We start from the raw sequence: 11637 nt of genomic DNA, 5'->3' as shown, positions 1-11637 counted from the left end.
AGTAGTAAATGTCTTCAAATTATTTATCGAATTATCAATACTTGATAATATTTCATTGTACGAGTATAATATCTAGCGGCGATGGCCCGGTGACGCATTGACGAACATTATCGTCGTACGTCTATACTATATGGTTTTGAGTTATAGATTCTGAACACAGTGATAGTGTATGAAACTGTGAATGTAATGTGTACATGATTTATATAGCAGATCAAATTTTATTATTTTCAACTTCATCAATATACTTAATATCTGATAATAAAATAAATCTATTTAATATGTTCGTGTAGTAAAATAATCGAAAAAAAAACAAAAAAAGTAGGGAAAATCAGAATTTTTACACAATATATACTATCTTTCATAAGAAAACAACTACTTGACATTTCTAGCAAATATTTATATTATCATTTCTTATACATGACATAATTATCAAAATATTTTGAATAATTATCATTCTTAAAAAGTTTGAATATTTATTATTTAAGAGGACACTATACTTGCAAGTGTTGTCTTTGTCTAACTATTAACTAATGTATATCATAACAAATTTACGTTCAGTAGAACACGTTTTATAATGTTAGCTTTAATATTAGAGTAAATTTACATATCAAATTTAAAGGTAAGTAAGAATATTATCCAGGAAATGTCATATGCTTATTGATATTATCATTTTAAAGTTGTAATATTTTACATAGTTATAACTCACTTTAAAATGATAATATAAATAAAAGCATAAGACATTTCCAAGATAATTTTCTTACCTTTCAATTTGATGATAAGTAAATTTACTCTAATATAAAAGCTAACATCACAAAATATGTTCTGCTGAACGCAATTTTGCTATGAAGAACGTTAGTAAGACAGAGATAACACATGCGGTATAGCGTCCTCTTAACTCTTTAATGCACGAGATTTTGAGTATGTTCTACACCCTTGTTGCACGGACATATAAATTTTTATGTTTTTTTTTTTTTCGTTACTATTTTGTATTTAGAATTATAATTAAACATAGATTTTAGAAATAAAACAAAAAATACTTAAAAACTTAGGAAGTTACCAAAGGTGGGACAGCGTAAATCCCACCATGCAATAAACGTTTCATATATTTTATACATCTACATAGAGTAACTATTCTTTTCTGTCATTTCATACGAATTAATTTATTTATATAACTTTAATTTGACAATTTGCTTAATTATCTATATGCATATAATTAACAATTAAAATAAATTATATAATGAATTTAAAAAAATAACCAGGATAGCTTAATACTAATTAAAACTTAACTGCAAAATAAAACATATAAACTGCTGATGCACAAAATATAGTAGCAAAAAATGTTTATACAATACTTATTATAAATATTTTAATATAATTATACACTTATAAAAAAATCGTTCCTTATAATACTTTTTTTGTGTCCACGTTGATACTAGTATGTATTCTTCAAAACTGAAACAACAACCATATAAAATAATGAGTTTTCTGTATTTTAATTATTTTTATTCTAAATATTTACCATTTTTTACGCATTATGATGATCTGAAAAACAATTTCTAGATTTTGTAATACAAAGGGGAATTTCACATATTGAACAAATCCACTCTGTTCTAACTTCTTTTTGTTTTGTGCTACATCGAGTACATCTCCTTCTAGTCGACAATTTTGGCTGATGATCGGATTTTTCGAGTCTGATGTAATCGGGAACCGATGGCTTGAATTTTTTTATTTCTGTTGGTGATTTTGTTGTGTTTTTTAATTTACGTTTATTAACAATTGTTGTACTTAGAAGTTGTCCCGAAATATTTCGACGAAAATCTTTCATTGTCATTTTATTTCCGGTAGCTTGTGTATATACTATATGCGAATTTACAACTGCAATATCAAGAAAATGAAAAAAAATTCTATGCCACCATTTTTTACTTTTGCGATCTATTTGACATGATTTTTTATTTTGATCCAGTTTATCCACGCAGTTCATATTTTGATTATAATCTTTCAAAACTTTTGGACATGGTATTATTGAAACTGTTCCATCTTTAGCTCGCCTTTGCACATTTTCGGTATCTCTTGGGTTATGAAAATTTGATAAAAGACTTACCATACGTTTGTCTTTCCATTTGATGATTGATGTTGAAAATTGATCAATACGCCAATCGTAATCTCCTTGTTTAAACAATTTATCATCTTTGAACTTAGGCAAATGTTTTCTTGACATATTCACAGTTCCACATGCGTAAATACCATTTGATTTTAAATAAGTTATAAGTGGATAACTCGTAAAATAATTATCAAAGTATAAAAAATAATTTTTATTTTGAAGCGGAGCAGACAAATGTTTAACCACTCGAGCACCCAAGTTTTTTTCAGTTATGTCACCAGATTTCCCTGTGTACACATCGAAGTTCCATAAGTACCCATGCTTGTCAGCTAAAGCCCATACTTTGTAACCTCTTTTTATGGGCTTTTTAGGCATATATTGTTTACATGAATTACGACCTTTAAATTTAATCATCGATTCATCAATAGCCACTATTCGATTAGGATTATACAATGCCTGACTATTTTTTAAAATAAAATTTAGGTATGGTCTTACTTTATACAACTTGTCAAAATTTACTTCACCTCTTTTTGGAATAACCGAATTATCGTTCAAATGCAAATGAGACAGTATCCAACTAAAACGATTTAATGGCATAATACTACTTATATATGTATCATGTAAATCTGGGGCGGATGACCAATAGTCTCTATAACTACATTGTTTTTTAATCCCCATTAATAGATTTAATCCAATAAATGCATTTATTTCGTTATTATTTGTTTCCGTGTATGATTTTCCATTTCGCATGTAATTTTGATTTGCATACAAATTAGTGTGAAAGGTAATATACGAAATAACTTCATCTGTCAGTAAAAGTTTAAAAACTGAAAATGGAGTTATTTCAGATAAGGTTTCTACAATATTTGTAGGTCCTTCCAAACAATCAAACGAAGAAATTTCAATATTTATATTTTCATTAGACGACCAAACAGGTTCCATAAACTCGTCTTGAAAATTTGAATTTGAGTCAAAAGTTTGTACTTCCCTTGACATATTTTGTGTTAGTAAAGGTACAGCAAGTTCATCGTTTATTTGATAATTTTCAATACTAGGAAAAAGTTCACGACCACGACAGTTAGGGAAAGCATTTGGTGTGAATTTATTTGGAATTTTTCGACGATTTGACGAACGATTTTTTTGCGGACTTGGGAGAATATAAGTAACATTTTCTTCTATGTTTAAAATCTCTACATTTTCATCACTGTCTGAATCGGGGTCGGTAACTAATAATGTATTATTATTAGGTTCGGGAACATATGTTTCGTCGTCATCGGTATCATCAATAGACGATAAACTTTCGTCATCTGACGGTAAATCTTCAAATAACATTTCATTTACTTCATGGTCTGAATAACGTTTAGCCATTGTAATAAAATAATTAAAAAATAATAAAATCGCACACTTCGACGAATAATAAACAATAAATCCAACAATAAACGAAATCGCACAGTACGCGTACCACCAGTGGTGTCCACTATGAATACTCACGCGTAATTGCACGGCGGGACATATAATGGATGCTCACTTTTACACAAATATCAAGCCATATACTTAGAATAGCTAATTAAAACCAAAACCAAAATAATCTATTTTATATTTGGAATTCAATGAAATAATAATCAAGCAAATCGGTCGAGTCAATAAGGAGAAAACTAAACATCAAGTTTTAAGAATAAATATTTAAAAATAATAATTTAAGAAAATTAATTAAATTATATTTAATAATGTTAGCCTTCTAAGAATTTATATGCATTAGCTATATATTATAGAAAACATATTAAATATCTTAAATTAAACCAACAGACGAATTAAAAATAGAAAAAAAATAGATTATAGGTGGTATGCTATTTGTCCCACCGTGTCGGACGGGCTATTTTTTTGGTGGGATTACGTGTATCCCACCGTGCCGGAAAGAGTTAACACAAGATTACTCATAAGATATTATCATAACATTCATAACTATTTAAAAATATTACAGATATATATTACTATCAAACAATTTTTTTTATAAGCATTTGAAGTTCAAATTGTGAAAAGATACGTTAAAATTAAAAAATGTATAAAATGTTAAATTTTTATAGTATAGGATTGGATATTTAATACAAGGATCCTCATAAGTTATTGTTAACTAAGCAAATCAATCCAAAAAATAATATATATCAACAATATCTTTTATAAAATATATTAAGTTAAGATTTGGACGAAATTGGGTATTTAAACCAAGAATAATTTTTTGTTTGTACACGATAAATAGTTAAGAAAATGCTTCAACTTTGAAGGTGGTTTTTGGTGGAAAATCGATTACAGTTGGTACTTTCAAAATAAACTTTAAGTTTTTAATAGGAATTAAAAGTTTTCTAACTTTTTTTTATTCAAAATGTTAAGAATCGGTCGAAAAACTTAGAAATTCAATAAAAATCTCACACAAGTTATTTTTACAGCAATTTTAAAATATTAAAAATACTTAAGTACAATTTTTTTAAGAACATTTAAACTAAAATTTGCAAATTATTTTATAAATAAAAATTAATTAAATGCTTAATTTTTATTTTATAAGATTTGAAATTCAAATTTGAATAAAATTAGATATTTAAATAAATAATAAAAATGTTATTTACTTTGTTGTAATTTAAAAATATTCTTCATTGGGACTTGAAACTTTAATAAAATAAAATATTATTATTTATAATTTCCAAGGTTTAAAAAAGGTTATTAAAGAATTAAGTAATTAAAAATCTCTCGGTTAGTCTGTACTTAAATGTAAAACAATTTTTGACTTAGAAACCGTAGAAAATGATCTTATATTTGTTAAAGCCCATTTTATTGTGCTCGTAACATCCATTAAAAGTTTAGAAAAGTCTAATGTGTCTCTTGTTGATTCGATAAATCTAATTGAAAATATACAATTGCTAAACTTAAAAAAATACCCGAAGAAAATGGAAATAAAATAAAAATAAAAATGATCAACTTCAATAGAAAAATCAAGGGCTCTTTATTTTTAAAAACGTAGCAAAAGTTTTGAATGGAAATAATGAAGTACCTACAACTTATAAAAAAAATTTTCACCGGCTATGATAACTGATTTGTAACATGCTCCAGTGACTTCAGTAAAGTTGACGTCGAACGTTCTTTTAGTACATATAAAAACATTTTAACAGACCATCATCTACAAAATATAGTTATCAACTGTTTTCAAAAATGTCCTTAGTTAAAAATACCTCATTAATATAATTTAATCAAATTATTTTACCATGTATTATTTTAATTATATACTCGTCCTTATTTATATCAGTTTTTTGTATTATGTGCTTTATTATTTTGCATATAAAAGCATATTTTTTGCATATTTTATTATGATTTGTAAAGCATATTGGAAGAATATTTTCAACTTTTTAAGAGAATATTAGCATCTTATTTTGGCTAGTTTAAAAGAATATTATTCCGGCCTTTAATTATTATACTATACTAAGTAGTACACATTTTAAATAAGTTATATACAAACTATTAGGCATTACATTTGTATACCACGAGCCTACACGCACTGTTCTACGTCAATATAATATATATTTAAAAGTTACTTAATGGTTCATAAAAAATGTATATATATATTTATTTTTGATTTCATTATAAAAAACTTATAAGGATCCCTCTATTACATTTTTGACTTTAGGTATATTACAATTTTTATTTACATGGTTTAAAATTTTTAGTTATTTTGAATTTTGATTAAATTTGGATTTAAAAGGCTCATGTAAAATTATTGTATATTTACGTTCAACTTTTTATTGTAATTCCAGTAATAAAAACTTTAGAAGAATCTTTTAATACATTTTTTAAGCTTTTGACCAATCATACTACTTGACAATTAATAAAAAATATCAAATCTCTGTAATGGTCATTAAATAGATCAAAAAGGACTAAAATATTTTTATAATTATATCACATATATATATATATATATATAAAATACTAATATGAAAATTAAAATTATCTTATGTTTCAAAATTACAGTAAAATAATATTTAATATTTTACGAATTAAAAGAAAATTCTAGATTGCATTACTTAAAAACAGTATGCTTACAATTTTAAGGTATTCATTATATTTATACATTTAAAATAATAAATAATTCTAATTTTTTATTTTTTATTTATTAACTTACTTTAGTATCACTGTAGTAGATAATATGTTGACGAGAATTTTAATAAAATATACTTTTATTTTGTAAAATGTATTTGCACTCTAGGCTTGTTAAAAAGATAATAATTTTTTTATTTTGCTCTTATGGGCTACAGCCAGTGGAAACAGTTTATCAGCTCACATCACTAAAAATATTTCATGATTTGTTTTTTTGATATAGTTATTATCAATGCCGTGTTTACAGGGTAGGCCGACTAGGCCGGGCCCACCTAATTTGTATTTGACTGTTTGGTTTTTTTTTATTAAAAATAAAAATTTTACTATTAAATATTAATATTATTAATAGTTATTATTGAATATTATTATCATACCCATATCTCATACGACTACAAACCAATATAATAAATTTGTTACGATTTTATAATTACCTATTATATACAGTTTTGTTAATGATTCTTTTTAATATATATTATAGGTAGGTACCTTTTCATTTAATAGGATATTAATTTTTCTTTAAATACCTATATTATAATATATAATATATATATACTTTTATTATATATTAGTTTATTTTTTGTATACCTACTTCAAATGTGGATGGAGAAATGTTTAGTAAAAAGTAATTGACATTAAAAAAATCGTTTCTAAAGAACCATATATTAATATATTATCATTTTTTTAATTTTATCATTGTACTACAAAAAAAAAATTACCAGAAAATGAAATTGCTTGCTCTTGAACCATTATGTTGGAATTTTTTTTTACTGTTGATAAAACACCAACTGACCGTAAACGCCTACCCACATTTTTCCATCGTTCTATCAATTTGCCTTTAGCATGGACTTGATGTGAACCTTCAGCTTTGGCAGGTATAAAGTAAACGCTCTAAAAATTATATTATTAATTTGATTTACTAAAAATGAATCATAAATATATAAATTTATAATGTGAAGAAGTATTTTAAAATTATAATATTTAATATTTATACCTTTTGCTCTTTAGGAAATACTTCATTAATTAAGTTAGACATTTTTTTTAAAAAAAGATCATTTCCTCTGTAATAAAAACAAATACAATTTATGATTATCTATAATCTCTATTATATTTATATTCAATATTGTATTCAAAAATATTTTTTTTATTATAAGTAAATTAAATAATCATAGGCATGTGCAGATTTAAATTTTGGATGTATTCTATTCTAATTAGTAATTTCTAACACAAAATTTGGTATTATTGAATATTTGACTTAAAATAGAATATGATATTCTACATTTAATAATTAATATCTACAATAATTATTTATATTATCACAGCATATTTAATTTAAACAAATTAATATTAGGTAGATATTATGTATACATTTTTCATAATTTTATGAAATTAGATAGATTTATTTACAACAATTAAGGCCATTTAGGGACTTTGCTACGGTTATTATTTAAGGTGCAACATTTAGGCAATTTATAATCTCGTCTTAGCCGCCCGGGATCTATGTGTTAGTTATGAATGATTATTAGTATGATACCGTATTTGCTCCCGCTAGACGTTAATGAGTCTGTATTGGCTCTGGGTCGTTGTCCCTTGCCGTCCGTTGAATAGCCGTATTGTGTCCGATTACGATAACGAATCTTTATAGCTAGTTAATCGAATAGGTATATATATAATTATATATCTGCTGTTAGTTCTCATTTTATTGCGAAGTGTAGTGCGTCTAAACATATTGTCAGATATATAAAATTATAAAAACTGCGAAGTGTAGTGCGTTTTTCTATTTATTTTATTATTTTTTGTCATGAAGTACTTGCTTAGCAAAGCTGGTAAACAATTAATCGTAATTGACCAATACAAATTCGGATTTCATAAAAATGTGTCAGGAGATATTGCGCGGTGGAAGTGCTTACGTTAAAGTCTTGAATGAAGTGATAGTGGAACAGAATCTTGATCATGGCCATGAAGCAGACACTACTTTATTAGGCGTGAAATAACGATCAGACCAGTGGCGCATTTAAGGGGGGGCAACTGGGGCAAGTGCCCCGGGCGCCAAATTCTAAGGGGCGGGAAAATTTTTATAGTTTACCACTACATATAATTGAAATCTTTCTATTTAATTTGATATAATATTATTATACAAAATACAAATAAAGATTATAAATTAAAAATAGACATTTTACTTATAACTCATAAGGTCTATGATTATAAACGGTTTTCATACAGGTCTATGAGCGGCACGGGATTGTGACAATCATAGATATAAATATCAATGATTTATTTATATATTATAATATATATCATCTGTGGCGGAAATAACATGTTATTAGCTAATACGAGTTAAAAATAACATAATATCCACATCAAAATATTATTTTCCTTATCGCCGACCGCCGAACGTTATTTTTGTCAATATTAGCTATAGTGACTCGCGTGTTTAATTGTCTTCTGACAGCGTCTTGTGTAATAAGTTAACCATACGGTCATTAGACGCTTAATGTTAATATTTGATTTAATCTTTATTGTTTATTGTTTATAATTCGTTCTACTTTCAAAATTAGTATTCGGTATTCCAGTATACCTTCTATAAATTACTGGAATTTGGTAAGTACAATGTTATAAATTTATAATTTATATATGGTTCTATGCACTGTACTCGATTGAGTATTATAAATTATATTTATATTACTATATTCTGTAATAGATTATACGCGGATTTTCAATATGGAAGCTAAAAAAAAGCTTAGTGGTTCAGGATATAGAAAGCAAGCAAAAATTAAAAAATTAAAACACGATGCATTAATTAAGAATTGTAGAAAATTAGATAGTATGTTCAAGCCATCGAATAATTCAAGTAAGTTGTTTTTGTTTTTGTTTTTATTGAAGTATAAAAACAAATAACAATTCAGTGTTTCAATTTTCAAATTTCTTATTTTGTATTTAATTATTTAAAGTACCTACCTGTTTTAAAAAAATACCAAACTCGCTTTTTATATTAATATAGGACCATTATATTATACCTAGTATAGACTACCTATCTGATAATTGTCTCTTATAACTATTGACATTTTTAGTGATCAAATTTTTGTATTTATTAACTAGTTGAAGTTATAATTAGTTAATAAAAGCTGGTTTACTTTGAAACTTATATTTTGAATTTTATAATAAATTTGAATAATAATTGAAACTTGATGAATTAGATATGTTAAAGTTAAACCTACCTACAAAAATAAATATAAACCTGAATTATTCAAATGTAAGCAGTTCTGTACAGCATGGCTACAAAAAATGATGGAAATATTGAGACAGAAATTAAATTAAAATTATATTTATTTTATGTTTGAAATTAAATAATTCTTTTTTATGTTTAATAGATACAGATGATAAACTGGAGATGTTAAACCAAGGTACACAAATACAAATGAACCCAGATTATTCAAATGTAAACAGTTCTGAACAGTACAAACCTACAAAAAGTAGTGGTTATATTGAGACAGAAAGTAAAATTAAAAATGTAACTATCTTATATTTGCAATTAAATAATTGTATTTTATTATTTAATAGATACAGATGATGAACTAGATATGTTAAACCAAGATACACAAATACAAATGAACCCAGATTATTCAAATATAAACAGTTCTGAACAGCACAATCCTATGACAAGTAGTGGAAATATTGTGACAGAAAGTAAATAAAAAATGTAATTATTTTATTTTTGCAATTAAATAGTGGTATTTTATTATTTAATAGATACAGATGATAAACTAGAGATGTTAAATCAAGATACACAAATACAAATATACCCAGATTATTCAAATGTAAACAGTTCTGAACAACACAAACTTACAAAAAGTAGTGGTTATATTAAGACAGAAAGTAAATTAAAAATGTAACTATTTTATATTTGCAATTAAATAATTGTATTTTATTATTTAATAGATAGTATTTCTGAGATAAATACTGATATATTGTCATCTAAGAATAATGAAACTGCTGATGTTTTGTTTGAGCCTACTGATATTCCTCGGTAAATTATTTTATGTTAATATTTTAATAATTACTTGTAAGATACCTAAATTATTTACTAATATTTTAATATAAATAAACACTATTCAATACAAATACTATTCTAATATTTATGTGTTTTAATTTGGTAGGTGTATTAAAATAGTTAAAAAGGAATTAAGTGATTAAATGAAAATTACATAATTATTAGTTTTGTTTTAAAATAACCATGTTCAGTGTTTGTAGTGTTTTCATAATTTTTTACATACCAGTCACTTAATTTTAGTATTTATAGATTAAAATAAATCAATTACAATATAATATATAATAGTTGTTATTTTTCATAGATGTGATCCTGCTTTATGGAAAATAAACGAGTTCACTATAGAATATATTTGTATAAATGGATTTTCTCAAGATTTAAATGATTTAAATTTTACCAAGTCTAAACGAGCATATACAAAACTTCACAAAAAAACTACCAAAACCTACTATAGGTACAAATTTAAGTTTTAGTAACTAATGATAAGATAATTTTAATAACTTAACCTTATTTTAATTTAATTTTAAGATTTTGCAATAAAAACTATTGGAATACAAGACTAACTAATGGTGATTCAATTAAACGTAATTTCATTGCATACTCAGAAAGTAAGGGTGTAATTTACTGTATCCCATGCTTGTTGTTTGGCAACATAAATTCATCTTCATTTGCTTCAAAAGGATTTTCAAACTGGAAAAGAGCTGAAGAGCTCATATCACAACATGAAAATTCTTTAAAACATCGTTCAAATATTCTAGCAATGAAAAATCGAGGACAAACACATCAAAGAATTGATCAACAAATAATACAACAAATTGAAAATGAACGTATGTATTGGATCAATGTTTTAAAAAGAGTTGTGGCAATTGTTAAAACATTGGCATCAAGAGGTTTAGCATTCAGAGGACATACTTCAAAAATTGGATGTCCACGTAATGGAAATTTTATGATGGCACTTGAGTTATTAGCTGAATTTGACCCTTTTATATCAAACCATATTTCCAAAAATGGTAATCCCGGTAAAGGTCATACTTCATATTTATCATATTATATTTATGAGCAATTTATTTTATTAATGTCTAAAAAAGTAGAAAATACTATTATTCAAGATGTCAATACTTCACGATATTTTTCAATTAGTGTTGATTCAACGCCAGATATTACCCACACTGATCAACTTTCTTTAGTTGTACGATTTGTTGATGAGAGTGGTAATGTATTTGAGCGTTTTTTATGTTTTATGAATAATGTTGGACATAAATCAGAAGATATGGCTGAAGCAGTGATAACAATTCTGAATAAGTAAAATTTGAATCTTAACTATTTAAGAGGGCAGTCATATGACAATGCG

The 11637-nt window shown here is 25.5% G+C and overlaps 1 protein-coding gene across 1 annotated transcript; it reads left to right on the top strand.

Moving 5' to 3' along the window:
- The first annotated feature begins 8811 nt into the window (after window positions 1–8811).
- LOC132925300 (uncharacterized) lies at window positions 8812–11592 on the top strand. Its single transcript, XM_060989709.1, has 9 exons — window positions 8812–8839; window positions 8940–9089; window positions 9610–9735; window positions 9800–9925; window positions 9989–10114; window positions 10178–10265; window positions 10591–10740; window positions 10815–10894; window positions 10967–11592. Exons 2-9 carry the CDS (start codon window positions 8960–8962, stop codon window positions 11590–11592), a joined length of 1452 nt encoding a protein of 483 aa, XP_060845692.1. The 5' UTR covers window positions 8812–8839; window positions 8940–8959.
- The last annotated feature ends 45 nt before the right edge of the window (window positions 11593–11637 follow it).

This window comes from Rhopalosiphum padi, chromosome 3 (genome assembly GCF_020882245.1).
Source record: "Rhopalosiphum padi isolate XX-2018 chromosome 3, ASM2088224v1, whole genome shotgun sequence".
Taxonomy (NCBI): domain Eukaryota; kingdom Metazoa; phylum Arthropoda; class Insecta; order Hemiptera; family Aphididae; genus Rhopalosiphum; species Rhopalosiphum padi.
Note: the sequence above shows the minus strand (reverse complement) of the source record. Positions and strands in the feature narration are given on the sequence as shown.

What these genes read in the sequence shown, in the direction of transcription:
- LOC132925300 (XM_060989709.1), top strand. Translation starts at nt 8,960, where the DNA reads ATGGAAGCTAAAAAAAAGCTTAGTGGTTCAGGATATAGAAAGCAAGCA. An exon ending in TGGTTATATTGAGACAGAAA is followed by an intron (nt 9,736 to 9,799) that starts GTAAAATTAAAA and finishes ATTATTTAATAG; the next exon opens with ATACAGATGATGAACTAGAT. An exon ending in TGGAAATATTGTGACAGAAA is followed by an intron (nt 9,926 to 9,988) that starts GTAAATAAAAAA and finishes ATTATTTAATAG; the next exon opens with ATACAGATGATAAACTAGAG.